A 21749-nucleotide genomic window follows, 5' to 3' on the forward strand; every position below is an offset into this window, starting at 1 on the left:
CTGTGTAACATGTGAACCAAAATATCTAAATGGGAATCACTGCATACTTGAAGGTCTGGTCTGTGAACCAGGAGAAAAAAAAACAAAACACATCCACTATGTCCATATTTGGTCCGGCTAACTTTGCCAATCCTTCAACTAGAACATACTTCTCCAAACATCCACTGACCCCTCTGAACACAGGCCTCTGAACTCTGCAGTCTAACACTGACATCTGCTGGAAAGAATGCAGGATGATCTTTTTTTTTTCTTCCTCTCCATCAGACATCAGAAATGTCTTTCACCTGCATGCACTGCTGTGAAAAAACAATGAAATAATCTGTACTGGTTGTTTGAAACTCTTTATTTTTGGTGAATACAAAAAATACCTTTGTGACCAGATAAATATTATACATACAGCATCAAATCATAAAACTAACGCAGTCTGTTAAAGAAAGCACAACACCTATTCATAACAGAGCTAGTAACTTTTTTTTTCTATTTCCGTTAATACTCGCACAGATCAGTTTGACAATATATTTCAGGGTACTTCTTACATTTACTGATAAAAACGTATTTTTTTTTATAGTGGTTAGACAATGAAACAAGGTAGTCCAACTTCTTCGAGGGACCTGGCATAACGATTTTTCGACAATTTCTCAACTTCAAACACAAATTGCCACATGCTCATGGAATGCAGTCTAGTGTTAGTCTTCCGATATGGTCTCTAAATCCTAAAGGTATCCACAGATGCCCTTTTATATCAGCATTATAACGTTGTAGGCAAGTGGGCCACCAGCCAAGGCATTGTATAGTATGGCAAAGGACTCGGTGACAGTTTATTAAGACCCCGATTGGGGATTAGACTGGCATAATGTTCTGATCCAGAGAGGACAAGGCTCAGGCTCCCACCACTCAGCCTGATCTTCAGCTGCTCGCAGGGCAGACTCAAGTAAGGCACTAGTACACAATGTAGTTGTGACAGACTGAGGAGATGAAACTGCTTCACGTTTTCCAATATATTACACATGGAAAAAAAAGAAAAAATCAAAAAAGAAAATCATTGAATTAGTTTCCTCAGTCAGAGCGTGAATCTATTTCCTTCTGGTTTGTTAGGAGAGCATCTTACATTTTACATAATGGAAGCTTTAAATTGCCTTCTTCAGTGCGTGTGTTTATGAGCAACTTCAGTGCATAACGTATGCTCGTTCCATTCAAGAGCCCCGAAGCCAAATATCATTGCACAAAACCAATCTTCTAACCAATAACAGCGCAAGAGTCCCATTTTGTGAGACTGTTCAGTGTGATGTATTGCTATAGACGGTCGGGTCTAAAGTGAAAATGCCTTTACCATGATGGGGCAAGTGACTGTAGAGAGTAACTGTATCTGTGAGTGTGTTTACAGTAAATACAGTGGTGCCCCCAAACACAATCCGGCCAGTGTAAATGGGGAGATGAATTAAAAGCATGACGACAAGCGAGAACAAACATGACAAATAAATGTAAACATATATTCCTTACACAGCTCTGTGTATGCGAGGGAGCAGTGGTGGGGTTGTTACGAGAAGTTACATGATGTCCAAGCAGCATGACATATTTGGTCACATATAGTCCGGATTCTCTGAATAACGCAGATTACACATTTCTTGGAAAAATAAGTCAAGAATAAATATCTTTATAGCTAGTGTTGGCCAGTGGTCTGGTTGTTATTTTTTTGTTTTTGTTTGTATTTTGATGTTTACTCCAATCAGAGCCCCTTGTTGTTTGGCGTCACGCTGAGAGAACACAGTTCATCAGAATCTGTGATTTCTAAAGACTTGCTAGTTAAACAGCAAAACTCCCAGTTCACATTTTTATTAGTAAAATACAAGTGCCGTTCTGCTCTACACTACTCTATTGGTTAGTAGCTTCATTGATATGTATAGACATTATGGTGCATGCAAGCCAGTGGTGAAATGAGGCGCCCCCGCCTCCCTCCCTCCCTCCCTCCCTCCTCCCATGGACCCCTTAGGTTCTGCCAGTTGCAGAGATTTCACCAGTTCATTCCTATTTGCTCTAAACCTTCAACAATTAGCGAACATTCAATTGTTATAGAGGATTTCTGCATTTGTAACATCTTCGATTCATGATTGTAACAGTCGGAAATGCTGATGATGCAGCAACACTCACAAAGCAATGATACGTCTTATCGTACATCTCCATCGTACTGCCTCCGCTTGCTTATAAGAGACAACTGTAACAACCCCTCTCCTTGAATGTCAATGCTGTTCACTCACAAATACATACGCACGTCACGCACACATACACGCATACACAAATACACTACAGAGCACAGGCACTTGTTTTTTTTTTCTCATCAAACAGGCCTGTTTTCAAGTGCTGTACGTTCCTCAGTTATATGAGAGTAAAGCAGCCAATCGTGCATCGGCAACAGCTCCCCCCGTGACACGAGGCGTCTCATCAGCGCGGCGGCCGCACTTCCACATCCGCTCAGCCAATCAGCCCTCATCCTCCCGCAGCTCGGTGGGCAGGAACTTATACTGCTGCTGTCGGATCTGAGCCAGCTTCTTCCGCGCTTCTTCCAGCTCGCGCTCCTTCCTCAGCATCTCCTCCTGAGCCGCAATGATCTGAGCAGAATGGGAGCAGCTGACAGTAAAAATACATCTTCGACTGAACATGATCCCATTCCTGTGGATCACTAGATATGAAGAACCTTTAAGCTGCTCACTCCACGCACAACACATTAGACAAAATACAGGAAATGTGAACCAAAAATCCTCAAAATGTCTACACATTCACAGAAGATTGGTAAAGATGCATGTAGAAAGAAGCAACCCTAAGCAGGAGCATGCTCAGACTTGCTTCTGGTAACATTTCTGACCCCTCACATGTTCTTGATGGAGAATACCCACTTCTGCCCTCCAACAGGTGATTCAGAGTACCTCCACTTAAATGCAACGGGCTAAAGAATCCTTCTAAACATCCATGTCTATCCTGTCGCTAAACCAGGATCAATGTGCTACGAAATAGCATTTGGATCTCAGGATATTATTTTATATGCTTCATGTTTATGACTGTTCATGTGCATTTTTAAATATGTGCCATATGTGTAACTGTATGTAGCTATAGTTTGTGTATAATCATCTTGAGGATGCAATAGATTTCAACATAAACTGACAATAACGTTGTATCGTATCATAAGCATTTAAACACTACAGCAAAAACTTGAAAATATAATGTAATGTTATGTAAAAATGAATAATACTCATGTGCGATATGACGATATGTTGATTCATATCATGCTGCCGTCAATTTTAATTGTTTCGCAAATCATCCAAAAATCAGTACTGCCATAATTTATGTTATATGGATGACATTTTGCATTCTTCTGCAGAGCACAGCTGCAGGCGGGAAATTTGCATGAAGACACTCGAAACAAACATGCAGGAGAGTGAACACGACGCAGAGCAGGGTAATTCAGAACACAAGAAGTCTCCTCCTCGACCAGCCAAGACAAAATGCCAAGATCGTGCCTAAAAGAGGGGCTACAGCTGTCACATGGACGTGGTTTGGGTATGAGAAAAAATACTATAATTTGATGAGTATAAAATTCTAAATGTAATATAAAAAACATTGTCCAAACTCGCACCGGTGCGACAATGTTTAAATATCAATGAGACAGTGAGCCTCTCTGGTCAGATAGAGAGACTGACAAGCCGACGCCCTGCTGGGGTGCACCACCGACTGAGACAGGAATTCAGTCAATCAAGATGAAAGGTAAAGCTTCCCGTAGCACTCTGGAGTTTTGAAAAAAGAGACACTCAATCTTCAATTACTGTCAATTTTTTTTTTTTTTTGCAGCAACGATGAAAAGGAAGCGGGTTCTCAAGTCACGAAGAAAATGTGATGTCTTGCAGCTCTGGGTGTCTGGTAAACCTGGTAAACAGCTTTGAAATGAAGCTGATGGGCTGTTTATCCACAGCGGCTCATCACAATTTCAGAAAAACAACATTTGGCATTTTGGCATATCAGCGAGAGGTTGCAAACATTCAGTGAAAAGGGCAAACCACACAATAGGTGAGATTTTCTGCTCCAGGTCTCACGTAAACATTATTCAGGGTTTTTATCTCACCTGAGCTATGCCTCCGACGAATTTGGTCTTCACCACGACGCTGTCATCTTCAGTCTTGTCAAACGCAGCTTTCTGAGCCGCCTTCACCAGATTGTCCGAGGCTCGCTTCACTGCGTTGCCGGCAGCCTTTCAAACAGATCATCTCGAAGTTAACACGTAATCTGCATGTGCACAGCTTCCACGGATAAATAAAGACTCTGTGTTACCTGTAGCCTCCTCATGGCTTCAGAGTCCTGGTCAGCCTTCACCTTGCAGGCCACCAGCAGCTGAGCTGTGGAGGCCGCGACCTGTTTGGCTGAGCAGATGAGCTTCTCCTCACTGGCGTGGCCCTGCACCGAGGCGTTAGCCGCCTCACACAGATTACTGGTGGCTGCCGCTACCATACGCGCCTACGGCAAGTCACACATGTTGTTGGGTCAGGCTCACATTTTGTTTTTTAATCTGGGTTATAGTTTGAACAGTCATGTTGAAGCAACTCACAGCTGATATGAGACCCTGAGACCACTGCCCGTCGTCCACTGCATTGGCTAGATTGGATCCCACCTGAGGTAGACATTGGGGAAAAAGAAAAAAAAAAGATTGTATATGTTGTTTAACCTTATTACTGTAATGTATAGTGTCTTGCTGAGTGTGTGAGTAGCTGTATCAACTGACCTTGCCTTGTGCTACCAGTTCTCTCTGAGCAGCTGATGCAGATTTAACGAGAGCGCTAGTAGCGGCAGCGATGGATTTAGCTGCTTCTAAGATCTGCTCCTCAAAATCCAGCGTCTCGTCTGCCTGCTGGACGTCAAACCACATGTCAATTCAGAGACTTTACATGAAAATACAAATAAAAGATAATTACTGTGTGACTGGGTCACCTGGGACCTTAACCAGAATTTATACCAAGATAATGAATCCAGATCTCCAAAAACTATCCAAATGTTATTACTTTTTAATATACTTTCTCACTATAAGTTTGGATTTTGCTACACGCACCACGCGTTAGGGCTGAACTTGGAGAGAGTGCCTTACATTTTAATGCACCTGACGCCTTGAAAAAAAAACATACAGCACCTCCATAAAATCAATACACATATACCTTTTGGCCATTTTAAATATTTTATCCTGAACCTTCCAACCTCTGCTTGTTATTGTTCTATATAACTTAATTTTTATTCTATACTTGAATTATTCTATGAAAATAATCTACCACAGCTGTAAAGTTTTAGGGTCTTTTACATGGCTGCTTTTTTAAAATTTACATTGTGACTTTCTCAATTTATTTATCCTCATTCATAGTGCCATGGTATTTAGTTTGCACAGCACATGACATTATGTATCTTAATCTTGAATAAAATAACAAAAACAAAAAAAACAAACATATAGTTAATTATTAAAGGCTTGACTGTATTGCCTATAGTCTTGCTTTAAGGCTACTCAACACTACAAGGAATAAATGTGCGGTGGAGAAATATTGAAATATTTATCCCTCATTTATTAGTAAGCCTCAAAAAAGTGGAATTTACGCACAGATAATATAAAAAATACTGGAATCAGCCTATAAAATGTCCAGCTTGAATATACATCTTTTAATTCCAGCTGGTCCACCCCTCCAGCTTCCTAAATCGCCGTTAAATTCAGAGAGAATAATGTTGCAAAATGTTCAACTTCATCTTTCACAAAGAAGCAAAAAAAGTGATGATTGTTTTTGCGACAGCGCAGCGGCAGCTAGATGTGATCCCCCGATTCCCATGTCAAAGACCATTATGAAGATCACAGTGCATCAGTTCAGAGACAGTTAACAAATGGCCGTCGGCATGTGATTGACCTCCATAAACACATAAGGCACACGTGGCTGGAGACAGGGCGGGACACTGTAGGAATATGTTTGATATATAGTTGGACTGAATAACAACCTAATATATCAAACATATCAGACAGAGCCCTGCAGAGAAGGCTTCCAGGTCTACAACGGCTCAGAGAGGTTGAGGGGTGGGAGGGTGGGTGGGCGGGCGGGCGGTCAGGGCAGGGCAAGGAGGCATGCTGGGAGCAGGAGAGCCCTCACTCCTTGTAGGGTGGGAGGGACGAAGGAGCAGAGAGGAGAGGGAGTAAAGAGGAGGAAGAAGGAGAATCCCAGCTGCTTCAGATGAAGAATTAAGACTGTTTGAATGTGGTGGGCTATTTTATTTTTAGCTTCATGCCTCTAGAAATTATATGTGGTAGTTAGCTCTGGTTCGTGAAAAAACAACTCATGGCAGAACATTATTATAATAAAAATAAATAAAATATGATATATGGGAAGTTGTGCAACGTCAGAGCTTTTGCAATATTTGGATGATCATTAAGATGAAAATAAATACTCGCTCTGCACAATAATCATGAATCATCATTTTTTGTCCGCTATATCAGAAAAAGAACACACATTACGACTGGGAAACTATTTTAGCCAGCTTCTGAATACAGTGAGGCACAGTTGAGAATAAAAACTGTCATCACGTCAGTTTAAAACACAGCAAAGCTCTGAGGCGTTCCCCCTTTTAAATGTTTTTTGCATCCTAAGAGATCACTAGAGGGAGACACTGACACCTAAAAGAGGAAAAGCCTTTTTTTACTCACTAATCCCCTTTCATAATAAACATAAAGGTTCTCATAAAAATGCAGGTTGTAGCTGCGGAATTGATGTATGAGACGGAGCATTATATGGTCAGGGGTGACCTAAATATACATTCCTTTGTACCACACAGGCAGAGAGGGTTAAACTGACGACTGCTCTGTACACAGGAAGAGGTAAAGAAAAGGGGGAAAGCACTACAGGCACAGGAAGAAGAGCACGAGGATCAGACTATCCAGTCTCCAGAGACAGATAAACAAACAAACACAATCATGCAGTAGCACACCACAAGCACGACCTTGCATCACATACAGGACGACACACATAGTCATTTCACTTTTTCCAAAAGCACCAACATCTTCCGCTTGTTGCCTATTTTCTTTGCCTATGATGCGGTTAACATGTTTTTGATTTTTAGGCAATAGCACAGCGTGGGGGAGATGAATAACAGGCAGAGAGAGGCCTCCCTCAGTTTAGTTTAGAAATGACTGCAATAAAACAAAGGAAATAAGTTCAATAAGACAGAGGCCCTCCCTTTCAGGGAAGGGTCACAACAGTTCATCACACATTTGAACTCATTCCAACATAAGCCTGAGGACCCAGCGGTGTAATTGCGTCTCCTGGCAACACAACTCAAAATAATGTCCAGAAGCGTCTTTGAAGAAAGTTTTTCCAGGCATCATCGGTTAGCCCACTGGACCAGCTGTCTGGTATATGTGACGAACACACATTTTTCCCCCCACTTTAATGACATGACATGAGATAGCCGCTCAGTCACCGAAAAAGATGACTCCACTTCAAAGTCACCTTTTCCCTACCGTCGTCTCCCTGCTGATTAATGGCAAAAAAGCTCTGTGTGGGTTTGTGTGGGTGGAGAAAGGTTGAGAGGGGGCACTTGTACCTTGGGCTTGGCTCTGGGTTTCAGCTGCTCTAGTTTCTTGGCTGCGGCTTCAATGGACGCTGCTGCTCCGAGGAGCTCGATCTCTGCGATGACAGTGGGGTCCTCGGGGTCCACGCACTCTGATCCTGAACGGGGAAACAACGCACGCCCAGACGCTGGTTATCACAGCCTTTTTTTTTTTCTTCATTTTTTTTTTTGTTTTTTTTTTGCACAAAAGAAACACGAGTAGAACAATTCTGGTGATTTTGAAGGTCAACGTTTTTCATGCGCTCCTCCTCAGCCTCACGATGCTAAATCTACTTCAGCTGCAGCATCGCTCATGAGCTCGAGAATTGTTTGCAGTGTGACGGTAAATGCCTCAAAGTTAAATAAACTAAAAAGTTAGAAGAAATGCACATTTGATGGATCATTGTCTTTTTATAGGTTTTTAAGTGCCCATAAAACGGAGCTGTTTGGGAACAGCTTGGTAAAGCAGATGGAACCGTGTTTTCATAGATTATGTCGAGCTCTGGGGAAATCTGTTCTTCGCTCCCCCACCACCACCCCCCTTCCCCCCGATTCGTCTAACTCCTCCACCCCCCCTTTCTGACTCTATGAAAGGTGATCTGGAGGAACAAACACACACCATATCCCACTTACCTCCATCTGAGGCAGCAAGGAAAGGGAGGGGGAGAGAGAGAGGGAGGGAGAGGGAGGGAGGGAGAGAGCACATGGGACATTAGAGAGGTGAAGTGGATAGCCCCGCTGGGTCTCGGGCTATACGCTGAAATCTAATTCTCATCCAAACACAATCTATTACTCCTGTCAGATGCGGCCGTGCAGCTTCTAGACGAAGCACGGTGCTACGTCTGTGTCATAACCATCCTGTAGAGCTTAATTTGGAACAATTTGCACGGCAATCACTCGCAGGTGCGATTTCAATATTCTGAAAGAGATTTTCATGACCCATCTTTATTGCGGATGCAGACAGGTTCGGTGGCTGTACTCAATAACACTATAATATTATTCGTTCAAGGAGATTAGGACTCCTTTGACTAATCTCTAACATATCTACAATCCTATCATGTTTTTTCTTTTTTTTTTTTCTCTTTTTTTACATCTCATCAAATTGAGTTGGCTCCTGTTGGGAATCCCCCTGCTTCAAATTGTATTTCAGCAATTTCATCTCACCCAGCTTTACACTACAGTGGCTATAATGTCTCACAGCCATTTTAGAATTAAAATCTGCTGCCAACAAGTTTTCTGGACGGCACACAAGCTCCTAATAAAACAACACTGCTTCATGAAGTACCATAAACGCTCGGAGTACTAAATAAACAGAACTTTCATGTGTGTTAAATGGTCCATGTAATCCTGACATCAGTCAGAATGGGGTCCTCGCTAACTAAAGGTGGTCTAACCTGTTTTTTGTTTTTTTTTGTTTGGTTTGCATGCGTTGTGTAAGAGTGCGTGGACAGTGTGTGTCAGCAGTGTGTGTGGCCTCACCCTTCATGGCCTCAGCTGTCTGGACGAGCTCTGTCACACACGCCGCTACATGCTTGGAGTGCGCGGCCAGCTGCTGCTTCTGCTCGGGCATGGGCTTCTGCAGCACCTGAGAATACAAGAACCCAAAGCGCGCGCACACACACACACACACACACACACGCACACACACACACACACAATTGTTAAAGAGGCACAAGTAAGTGTAATGTGAAGGAGGATTGACAAGTTACATGTATTATTCCCTTTTTTATTGGCCATATGTGAGCAGATTCTAACATGACTTGAAAAATTAGACCTTTTCCATCCCTGAGCGGACAATTTCTTTAAGTGTTTAATGCTGCTGGACTGTGGATTTCTTTGGGAGCGACTTAGGTTGGATTTTCCCACGACACTCCAAAGGATGTGACTCGTATACACGTTCTCGAGTGCCTCGTCTCGATGCCTCTCCGCTAAGAGAGAATAACAGCGGCTAACATTAGTTTAGAAGCGGAGGCCGCTTACAGAAGCTAACGACTGCCTTTCAACACAACACTGGACTTCCACAGAGCCCCTTTAAGGTCCAGTGGGTAGAATTTCAGGGGATCTAATGCAGCTATGGAATGCAATATTAATAATTATGTTTCCATTAGGATATAATCACCTGAAACTAAGTATTATTGTAGTTTTGCTACCCTACAATGAGGCTTGTCTACAGTGGGAGTGGGAGAATCCTTCTAACATTGAAATCGCAGAACAGGTATATCTGTCCTCTCACTGTTTCAGCCAACCAGGTGACAACTCGGGTAAAACTTGAGGCTGTATGCCTCTGTGTACCAGTCATGATGCTGTTTTTGAGCTGTGGCGTTGAATAATGGCCAGAGCATTTTTTGCAGAATATAATGCCGTCACAGTGAAGAAGCTATGACCCTTTGGAACGTCCTCATTTAATCCCCTTAGACATCTGTAAAATTTTGCCATAATCAACATAATGAATTGTTGAGTAATGCCCAAAAAAACGTGTTCTGTGACCTTTGACCACAATTCATTAACAGTTCATCCTTGAGTCCAACCTGATAAGACGTTCTTGTGATGTCACATTCACAAGAATGGGACAGACAAAAGGAGTCTCCGAACACGGCCATCGCCAGCGCGGAAGCAAGAAAATAACTTGGCCAGGGAAATAAATAATAACTGACATGACAGAAGATTCTTCACTTTCTCCCTGTAAGTCAGTCATTGTTTCTGTATCTTGTGTTCTTGTGTTGTGTAATTCTGTTGTTGCTTGAGCAGCTGGTTGATTGGAAAAGCAGAGCCTTCATAGTTTATTTTAATAGAAGGTACTTTAGTGACCTGGTGTCCTGCCAGAATCAACACGGTGTACCTGTAACTACTGTAATTATGCAAGTGAGATAATTATTAGGGATACTTAATACATTAATTAGCAGTTGTTACATGCCAACACAGTTGTCTTCACAAAACAAACAGGGACCGTTATTATGAACTAAGGTACTAAATGAAAATAAGTTGTGCTGATTAATATGCAGATTTATGCGACAAGGTGCTCAGAAATTAAATCTGATCTTCTGCAGAGGTACACGGCGGTGTAAGATATAAAAGATACAGACAGCAGAATGTGTGATTAAAACATTTTAAGTCTTCAGATATGTTGCTCATTGCTGAAGGCTGGAGTCATTCGATATTTTTTCTTATTGACAACACGGCTCAAGAACAACATGTGAGACTTCCTTCCCCCTCAACCACAAGAAAATATAAGCTTTAAGAAAAGGCTGAGTAACTAAAGCAACTGTGCACTGGTCTTTAGCGAACATAAATCAAAAATTTGAGTAAATAGTCCCATTTGTTAGGGACTTAATATACTTTTGGTGCATTAGTGAGTAATTACCCTACAGCAGCAGGACCTAGTACAGTACGTGGTATTGGTCCTAAATAAATAACAGAGTTAAAGTCACCCACTGAAACAGCGTGACTCATTTAATTCAATTGATTTTTAGAGGGTCTACTGCACAGACGAATAAGCTACATAATACTTTGGCTGCATAGATAGGATTTGTTAGAATAATACATTTATTGTTGTTTTTTTCAATATTTTGTGCAACTGTTGACAATAAGAAAAACATACACGATCAACAGCCTTATTTGTTTGGTTACAGTGACGCTACAATAAATATAAACAATATTGACAGAGAGCCAGGAAGATTTCTTTCCTCAAGCAGCAGAGGATTTAATCCTGCAGATAAGACCTGTGAAACCTCACTTGGTAATAGTATATCAGGACCCACTCTTCCATCCGGTTGCTACAGGCATACAAACGTAGACACATACAAATGAAAGTCACTTTCATCCTTTATTTATGAGACATGTGACTGTCTCATCCTAACCTGCAGCACTTGCTCCAGAAGGTTGATGTATCCGGCGGTGCACTCAGAGCTGTACTGCAGGGCCTTGCTCCTCAGTTCCTCGCTTACTTCTGGGTGGAAGGCTGCTTGCTGGGAAAAGGACACAAAAATTGTTCCCGACGGCATGTTTAGATTTAAAGCAGCTCCTGATATAAAGGTGAAAAATGTGCCATGTGGGGCTTGAATAGCTTTTATACAATTCCTCATGTGGATAAGTATACCATCTAGTGCACATAGCAGTTAAAATTCGTAGCTTATTTATTCATGAACTATTTCAAATAATTCTTCGCTAATTAGTGTGTACTGCATTGATTTTCAGAAGCACAGCCTGCGATGTTCTCTCTGTCTCATTTCAAGTGCTCTTCAGTCACCGAAGGACATCCTGACTGATGCTCCGCGGCACGACTTTGAAAAGTGACTGAGTCACTACCAGCGGGAGCGGCCATAAAGTAGACTAGACTCTAATGTCCTATCTGCTCTCTGCAGGCCAACCTCACATGTTCCCTGGCAGCCCGGTGATGTCTGTGTGAGGCCTGTTCTGGCAGGGCAATGTGGATTAGCACCTTGCAGGCAGTCAGCATATCGGAGATGGCTTTGCGGCTCAGGTTGGCAGTGGCGATCACATCCTCCTGCTGAGCGGAGTTGCCTGCAGCCACTGCCTTGGCTGTTGCCATGGTGATGCCCTTTGTCATGCGGATGAACTCCTCGGGTGTGGTGGACTTGTCCGGGGCGTCCTTGGAATGGAACACCTGACAAGATGGAGACCAACAGACGCAGGTTGGATACGGGCGTGGCTCAGATATATCAAAGTCCCCCTCCAACTGAAAATGCATTTTCCTTTTTGTTTTAACAGATGTACGTGTGAGCTTCAATGTGCATGTGTGGAGCTTTTTTATTTATTAATTTCAAATCAAGTCCCCTTCTATTTCAGTTGTTTAGGAGATGCTGCAGCGCTGTTTTGCTGTGAAGCTCCAGAAACATTTTGTGGACTACAAAACCTCAGCTTACTTTCCACTCTGCTCCACTGGCATGGGGGTGAGCAGATCATCACACATTTTTAATTATTAGGGTGTGCTTAAAGAGGCAGACCTATAAGCATGAGTCGTGAAATCACATATAGCCAAACTTGTTTAAAGATGTGCTGTAGAAATTTGAGGCCACCAATGCAAACACACTGAGAGTGGACTTTACAGCGAAAAACGGCGATATCTTGTCTCCAGCAGGCAAACTTTAAAATTAGCATATTTATCGATTCTAGAATTTTGAATGGGCTAAAAGCTGCCTTTTCTAAGGACGCGGAAAAAAAAATCATTATTGCTCCGAGCTGATTATTTGCAAATGTGTCTTAATACATGTCTGTAGGGGATCTTTAATTTAGAGAAGAAACAAAGAGGTCCACGTGGACTTGTGCAGCAGCAGAAAAGTGACAAACATGTGAGAAGGACAGGACGTCTTGATATGGGTAGCAGTAAAAATTAGGACTTAGGTAGACTGTTGGATTTGGCTTTGGACACAGCTTTCTGTAAAGCCTCCTCGAGGGTTGGGGGTCCTCTGATAAGGATTAGCTGCAAATTACAAAAAAAAAAAGGAAAACAAGCTCTTGAAATCTTCTTCCTTTCTCACTCTGCCTGCACCTGCTACACACAGTCTGATAAGAGCTGTGGGAAACCTGCAGGGGCTGAGAGGCAGGGAGGAAGGAAAGGAGCTGGACAGATAATAAAGGGAAAAAAAAGGACAAAAAGCTCCCCTGTTTTTTGTTCAGAATAATAGACACAGATATCCCTGACCCTGTTTGAGCCAGCTCTGCGGAGAGGCTGTGTCTCATCAGCCGACTCTCGAAAAAGACCATAAAGACGAGGTTTTCAGGGCCTCTTACTGTCAGCTCCTGCTTGATGCACTCAATGGTGGCCTCCAGTGCCCTTGTCCCGCGAGTTGCTTCATCCTCCACCGCCTTCACTGTCTTTAGAAGAGACGTCACGTTGGTCACCATGACCTGTCGAATAAAGGGAAGTCATGATGAGGCTCGCAGTCGAACCAGGAGGTGGAGCACTTTCTACCGAACTGCAAAACATTACTTAATTATTTTTTCTTCCTCCCCCTTCTTCACCGATTCCATTAGAGTGAATAATGGTTTACACATGCTTATCTAATGAACATTAAAGACATCAGCAGCTGAACAAAGAGAAAAGACTGAGGGATGTATTTAGAATCAAAAAGAGGTTACTGCCGGTAATACAGTTAGTTCACTGACAACCTAGGATGAAAATAAAAATTCACGGTGACGCAGTCTGCTCTGTCTGTGCTGCGTTCAAAGTATACATTATTAAGTTAGGAATTTGAGCAACATGATCGCCAGGAGTTTGAGAGGGGTCCCATTTGGAGGTCACCATATGTTGGAGGGAACAGAACCAATCTGTCAACATAACCATGTCCATGGGTGGCCCTAATTCCATTTAGATGAGAAAACATAAGAAACCCCATGCAACAGTTGAAGTTACCCGCTGTGCCAGGGATGATAGTTGAGAGGAAAAGAAATAAATAATATATGGAAGTTTGCTGAAGACGAGCAAACCTTTGGTTCAGAGGTGTCTGAGGCTCTGTGACTGATACAGACACTTTGATCTCTGTTTCTCTGTTGCAGTGACCGCAGCTGCACCAAGGTTGGATACAAAGGGTCTGATCTCTGGTTTTTGTTCTTCAGCAGTTGGCAGGTGTGACAGCAGTCACAACGATCAAGAGTAAGAACTCTCCCCTCTAGTGTCTGTATGATGCAGATTCTCGTAGCTCTCAGCGGCGCCTGGAAGCTGCTCAAACACTTGAACTGAAAACTCTAAAAACTTGTACACTTAATTTTCGACTGCATTTGCTTTACATCACACTTCCTGTGTACTTTATATTATAACTTTACTTTAATTTATTTTCGGATTGTAACTTTGCAACTCCATATGCCGCTTATTGCATGTCTGTATGTTCTTAAAGACGTGTTTTTTTCCCCCATTTGTTCAACCTGTTAAGATTTTTACGCAGAGTTTTCCCTCACCCAAACCAAGGGTATGAACAGGCCCTTTTATCATTCAATCAGTAGGGCTGACTGGCTGCAATTTAGTATTCACTGATGTCAAAATGTGAAACAATCTTGACGTGTTACAAAAATCTATTTTCTCAGGTAGAAATCACATTTTTTTCAAGTCAAAACTGATTCACAGACATCTTGGTATCATTAATTCCTTTAATACTCGTGAGAATAACGATTGCACATATATACCATAGTATTTCTATATGTTGAAGAAAAGGACAGTGACTAGTGGAAACCTTAAGAAGATGAATTAAATTCCTAACTGAATTAGTTTTTAATTAAAACCGTGTATGCACCTCATGCGGTCGACACTAAAGGGATGTTAAATTGACATCCGTTGATGTCGTCATCGTCATTAGTGTCAGCTGTGATCTGCATGCAGCTTCAGGACGCCAAGGGCTGAACCAGTTTTCTTTCTTTTACAAAGCTACTTTTCATTTGATGAAGCCAAGTCACACACACACACACGCTTATTTGTTCTTAATTCTCAACTGGACATCAAACTGTGAGTGACTGTCTGAAATAACTTAACCTTTCTGTGTTATGCCAGGCAGCACAAGAACACCATTTTGGATACGTCGCCCTCATTAATTATGAATACATACAACTGGTACAATTTCCCAAAAAATAAATTCTGACTAGTTTCAAATAGAATTGTAGCTATCCCAAATATAATTTTACTAGTGCAAATGTGATTTTCACTAGTAACAGCTGTATTTCAGATATCTGAAATTACTTTCTTGCTAGTTAAAATTCCAAGCTGACAAACTTAGCTAAAGTAAAGTAAAACTCATTTGGCATTACAGATAGAATTGTGAAGCTGAGCTTTACTTAGATCAGGTCCTGACAGCTGATTCAAAAACTTGCCCTCGTGTAGTGTCAGTGGTTAAAATACCATAAAAAAGCTCTGTGGCTGCAAACAGATCTCAGTAAAGAACACCATCTCTCTCTCTCGCAAACACACACACACACACACACAGGCTTCATCTCAGTGATGCATCTAGTCCCGCATACAGGTATGACAGAAGAAGAGAATACCTTCCAAAAACTGATAAGAAGTGTCATATCATTCTTTTGAAAAGCCTTACTTTGTGGTATCAGATACGTCAAGCTGAACATAGCAATTCCACAAAGAAAGCGTTTGTGGAATCCATGTCTGCACGCATTCCTCCGAGTGAGGAAGCATAAGCTGAATAATAAATTACAGGCTTGTGTTGCTGACATCAATACCGGTATGACAGTCCATTCCTTTACCTTGGCGGCGCCCTTTAGCTGATACATGGATGGGTCGTCAGCCGGCTTGCCGGCTGCACATTTGGTGGCACCGATGAGTTCGGCCAGAGCCTTGGCCACATCCCGCACAGCGTTTATCAGAACCACCTGAGGGGATACAGTTGGTATCAATATGGCACAATGGTCGGAGAACAGGTTTATCAGTAACACCCCGGGGAAAGGATTTAACACCGCAGCTGTTATCACTCCCACCTAGTCATGATACTTCAGACTGGGTGGAGGGCAGAGATAGAGGCATGCACACAGGGGACAGAGAAGACACAATGTGTATCTGATGAAACTGCAATTGCACAGAGAATCTAACCCTGGGTGTACAGAAAAGATAGAGGACATTCATTGTGGATGACTAATGTTACAGAATTGCATAATGATAATGGGTTATAATAGCTGGTTAAAGCTCTGTGAAGCTGAATTAAAAAGTCATAACTGAGCTTTGTTAGAAAATAAAAGGCGTACATCTGTGACTACATATGGCCGAAACATCTGTGGCTGTATTACACATTCTTTGGTGGAAAATGTGTTCTGGATTTTATCATCACCTGTGTCTCAGGGTCCTCAGAACCCATACTGGTCGCTCCCAGTTTGACCACCTCAGTGAGCTGGGTGATGGTCTTGGCTGAGGACTGGGCGGCCTGGGCCAGTTTCTCCTGGCTGGACGCAGCACCAGCAACCAGCAGCTTGGTGTCCTCCACCAGCGCCTTGGCTGTCTTCAAGATGCTCTCTCTGAAGGATGACGGGACACATTGTATCACAATCTGCTCCACGGTCACACTCAAGTACCAGCAATATGAAAGGAAGCTGTTGCTTTTCTAACAGAGTGTGTGTTGAGTAAGGAACATTTCAAATTTGGCTCATCATGTGAAATGAATCCGAAAATTCCGCTTTGTTGACAAACTGCACATTTGATTGAGTTGTCAGAAGAAAAAGAGAGATCTGTGTCAAAGCCTAGCAACCGAAATCTAGTTATATTACCCTCCTGCTTGTTAAACCTTTTAATCTACTGCCCATTTCTAACACCATCAAATATCTCTCCTCTTTAGTAAATAGAGGTTTTTCATCTTACATCGTTTCTTTGCTTCAAGGTCACTGTACCTGTGGTCAGCAAAAGACTCCTCATTCTCAGGGTTCAGTGTTCCAGCTGAGGCGAACATGATGGTGGTGTCCAGGTCAGCGATGATGCCAGAAACGGCGCCGGCTGCTGTGATACAGGCCTGGGTGCCTTTGTTCCCCGCCTGCAGTGCCGACAGCACCAAGGACACCTGGAACATAAAGCATGCTGTCTTCAGAGGTGTAAAAACAGCAAAAAAAAATAACCCCAGTTTCTGTATGCATTGCACACGTTTAATGATTAAACAGCAACTCTTCCTCTTGCTAGGATGTTGGCAGAGCCTTTGTGAAGCGGCCGAGTGAGGTTGTAAACGTGCAAGATCTGGGCGAGCCGGATTTAAAGTAGCACGCTGGGAGCGAGAAAAGGGAGCAAGGTTAAACATGCATTCAGAGTCGGCTGCACAATCACATTAAGTCAATGAGCCTGACTCTGCAAATCACACATCCCCATTGAGGACCGCACTCTGCCCATCCCTCATAAACAAATAGAAAGCCCTGAGAGGTAGTTATCAACAAGCTCCACATATCAGCAGGCATGAGACCCCAAATTATTCAAGTTTGATATAAGCCCCAAATCAAATCACGGCCTCAGAGCGCAGAGAAATGTTAATGTGCGAGCAGCTTGGCTAGTTGCTGCCAGGGTCACAGCAGGCAGACATTTGTATTATTATTAACTGCACAGTGTGAGGGTGGCCAGGAGAGCATGCTCTCATGACCCGCATGACTGCTAGCATAATAACAATATATCAGTAAGGCACCAGCCATTTCCACCTAAAATAACATACATTCAGTACACAAGTTCAAAATTAAGCTAAAGCTAAAAAAAAAACCCTAGTTATAATAAATGAATGAATAAGAACTGAAATGCAAAGCAGCCACAGTATAGCAAACAATTCTTCAATCTGAGCTGCTTCTTCTTAAATTTTGCAGTTGCCCCCACTCACATGTTCTCTACCACTTTATTCAAATAACTATATATACAGCAACTGTACTGAGCAATGCGTGAAGTATATTTTCATAAAAATGCAAATGCTGAGCCCGACGCTGCTACCCAACTTCAAACAGCAGAGATGGCAAATTATGACAGCAAAAATAGACTTCCTTTAAAAAAGTCAAAGATATATATAAACTGGAATTACTCCCTCATGGCTGTCTCCCTCCACCAAACAATCAAGTAAAGTTTACAATTATGTCAGTCCAGACTCACATGATATATGTAGTGAAGGACTTTATTGAAATGTTTGAGGTTTATTTTTGGGTGTAATGCAAGTTACCACCATACTACACGAACACGTACGACTCCAGTGATTACTTTCTGGAGAGAGATATGCTGTCTTCATTTAGAGACTGCTTTTTACACCAGGATGCAGAGGAGCTTCATCACCTGGTGCAACTACAATTACCTGAGGCTCAACACCAGCAAAATCAATGAGCTTGCAGCAACAAATTTGGATTTGGAGAGACTTTTTGCAGAACATTATGATCAGGCATAGGGAGTAACGGAATACATATACATATACATACAGTACATATGCATATATTTCTATAGGTAAGTATTACAGTACGTAATTAGGATATAAAAAAAAGGTAACTGCTTTCCATTAAAGTAACATAGTAATAAATAAAGATGTAATTAGATTACAGTCACATTTATTTAAAAAGAGTTTACTAACAGGACTACAATTTTAGAATCAAGAATAACATACTAGTCTGTAATCATACACAAGCGCACACATGAAAACACTTCACAAATCTGAAAAAACATATCACTCTGGTCCCGCTTGTCCCGAATACACAGTTACGATCAAATAAAAGTCATCTTATTGGTACTTTCTTTATCTTGTCTTTCTTTGTATATGTTTGATACTGAGTTATCTAAAAGTAACAGAAAGAAATCAAGTTACATTGCGTTGTGATGCTTGGATAGGTCGTTTTTTGGATTAGGTCTGATTACGGTGTCACAGAGAAGTTGACATTTGGCTATAAAATAGCATCACTTCTTCATTTCTATCCTATTTGGCATTTGTGTGAAATGTTGTCAAATTTAGCTCATGAATTCTCGACTGGACGTTTGTGCCAAATTTGAAGAATTCCCTGGAGGCGGTCCATGAGATGCCGTGTTCGCGAGAACAGGGCGGACAACCTGAAAACATAATTCCTCCAGCCATGACTTTCGCCGGCACGTAGGCATTAAGAGCTTTTTTTCTCAAGAGTTTAAGCTCTCTGTCCACATAGCTCACCTTCTCTGTGACTGCGCGAGCACACTCAATGAGCTCCCTCTTGGAGAAGCTGTCAGTGGGGCTGAGCTGCAGGGCGCCAGCCTTCTGGACCAAGTAGATGCAGCCATGGCCCAGCTCCTGCACCCGGGACTTTATCTGGAAGCCAACCTGAAAGCATAACCAGACACCGACTTACACTGCAGCCATAGTCTTGTTTGAGTCACTGTACCGTAGAATTGCACTCATGTCCTAAACTGGCATGCCTCTTATCCAGCAGGTGGATAAAAAATGATTTCAAGCACCCTCACAGAGGCAGTGCTGGCACTACACCTTTAATTTCCAGACTGAGATTAACGGGTGGGTGGTACTTCATTATAAGCATCACTATAGGCTTTTAGACTTGTAGAGGCACAATGTCGCTATGGCAACCAGCAGGGTTTCCAGCTGCCTGCCATATACACGATATTGATGAGAGCTGTGTGTTTATTAGCGTGATGTTTCCACACATTACTGGACGACACAGCAAAGCTTTAAGAAAACACTGTGGGTCTTGAGAGTGACGGATGCTGCAGGGGGTTTATTTCCGTTTGATCTCGCAGTGTCCGGAGCAGCCTTGAGGAAGGGGTGTCATATCAAAGACCAGAAAAACATCAGCTCTGATCAGTGTGTGAGTGGATACATCCGAAAGCATTTTATTGCTGCAACATGCAGACCTAGGCTGATATTTCAGTCTGACGTTTCAGGGGCACAACTGCAAAGATATATACAGCGTGTAAATCTTTCATAAGAGTGTGTAATTTTCCCCACATGTGACAGAGTGCACAGCTTCTCACCTCCTCTGGCTCTGCGGTGGCTGCAGCGAGGCGTCCTTGATGTGCTAGCTGCCCGTAGTCCACCGTCACCTGAGAGGCAAGGCCGCCGAGCTCTTCAGGGCAGGTTACCGACTTAGTCATCTGGCAGCGGAGAGAACATACGGAGGCACATTAATGGTTCTGTAGCTCCACTGACAAATATTGTCTTAGTAGATTGGATAGTTAATGGAAAACACACAGAGCCAGGCATGTACATCCCAGTGCATTAGTGCACTCACCATCTCCTGAGCAGTGATAGCGATGGCCTTGGAGAACTTCACCATGGTGGTCTGGTAGTCCACAAAGGAGCCCTCAGGTTCAGGGGGCGTTCCTTCATCCACCTGTGAAGATATCAACCAGTTAGTTCTTACATAGCTATAAATGTTTTTGCACTAGGTACCATTTGTACAAGATTGATATAGGTTTAGTTATCTTATGCATAGTTGATAAATTGAAGTTAAACCTTCAATAAGAAAGCCATGAATTTCGGTATAATATTATCCTTTATTCAGTATTACACTACGAATGCATTATAGACCAGTATTAGGATGTTAATATGCTAACCATGAGCGCTATGCTTTTGGTTTGCCAAGTTGTCAGTGCAAAATGACACTAAGGATTGACTCGGTTGACAACCTGCCAATGGAGATTGTTGATACCTCTAATTTTTGGAAGACAACTGCAAACCAGACTATGGCCCGACCATTAAAGGATACCTATTCAGCTTTTTTGTTGTGTTTTATACAGGTTACTGAGCATGCAAAAGAAAGAAAGTAAAAAAAAAAAGTCTGCACCAACAGAAGCTCCTCATCAGAAGTCTCACCTTTAATTCTGTGACTTGGTGACATCACAGCGTTTCACAGAGTCACACATTTGCATAATTAATTAGCACAGCTGCTCTGTTGTTGTTGTTATTGTTAGCGGTGCTGCAGCAGTGTATTGAGAAATCTGATGTGTTTCTTGAGCATGTAAACCAAGTAGTGAAATTAAAGTGATTTACCCAAAATAAAATGATGAATCTGAAAATGACCATAACATGTCTCCTTGAAAATCAGTCAGGACTTTATACTGGCCAATATCAACTTTTTACAGATAGACTGTATCCATCTATTCTAGATGTTGGCATGAGTAATAAGAAACCGCAGTACAGAAATATGAGATTAAGATATGATTTATAAAGTGTGTCTTCATTATATAGAATCTCCACCAGAGAGCACTAACAATTTTATTTATCAACTAAAATATACCCAGCTCAGGATAAATCTCGATCACAATCCTTTAATTACTGAATTTAGGAATCTTTATCAAAACATGTGCTAATGTTATGAGGTCATGAATGTACTGATAAATCGGTATCAGATTTTAACTCTCAGTCAGCCGGGCTACAGTCCAAACTATTTAAGTTTATTACATTTATGACTGTAGCCTTGAAGGACATCGCTGATGAAAGACTGTGAATTTTTTTTTTGCATTATAGTAAACTATTAATTCTGCGACTGCAAGTGTAAACAAGTCATTTATATACGTACAGTTTCTTTGGAAGGCACATTATTGTAGGAATTCAGATGGTCCAAAGGCTGATTAATTTAAGAGGCTGCTTTGAAGATGAATCGAGCTTCGCCGGCTATACCAACACTCGATGCACCCCATTTGGCAACCCGAGATCTTATAATAGAACAACTTGTTAATTGTTGTATAATTTCTTCACAATTAAAAA

At 42.0% G+C, this 21749-nt stretch overlaps 1 protein-coding gene across 5 annotated transcripts in view; it reads right to left on the reverse strand.

The window, feature by feature from the left end:
- Positions 1–325: 325 nt before the first annotated feature.
- Positions 326–21749, reverse strand: part of tln2b (talin 2b) — a 97359-nt gene continuing 75935 nt past the window's right edge. For 2 of the 5 annotated variants that reach the window (XM_030425648.1, XM_030425645.1), the window contains exons 42-58: positions 20272–20373; positions 20015–20134; positions 19203–19349; positions 16948–17114; positions 16395–16578; positions 15817–15942; positions 13363–13479; positions 12050–12235; positions 11469–11576; positions 9091–9196; positions 8245–8250; positions 7606–7730; positions 4766–4891; positions 4592–4654; positions 4318–4500; positions 4112–4237; positions 326–2606 (exon numbers count right to left, since the gene is read on the reverse strand). In XM_030425648.1, the coding sequence (XP_030281508.1) occupies positions 2478–2606; positions 4112–4237; positions 4318–4500; positions 4592–4654; positions 4766–4891; positions 7606–7730; positions 8245–8250; positions 9091–9196; positions 11469–11576; positions 12050–12235; positions 13363–13479; positions 15817–15942; positions 16395–16578; positions 16948–17114; positions 19203–19349; positions 20015–20134; positions 20272–20373 (2121 nt within the window). In that variant the 3' untranslated portion in view covers positions 326–2477. The remainder of the gene's footprint in view (positions 2607–4111; positions 4238–4317; positions 4501–4591; positions 4655–4765; positions 4892–7605; positions 7731–8244; positions 8251–9090; positions 9197–11468; positions 11577–12049; positions 12236–13362; positions 13480–15816; positions 15943–16394; positions 16579–16947; positions 17115–19202; positions 19350–20014; positions 20135–20271; positions 20374–21749) is intronic. The other 3 variants (XM_030425646.1, XM_030425647.1, XM_030425649.1) reach the window with 3 other exon arrangements.

Source organism: Sparus aurata, chromosome 8 (genome assembly GCF_900880675.1).
Source record: "Sparus aurata chromosome 8, fSpaAur1.1, whole genome shotgun sequence".
Taxonomy (NCBI): Eukaryota; Metazoa; Chordata; class Actinopteri; order Spariformes; family Sparidae; genus Sparus; species Sparus aurata.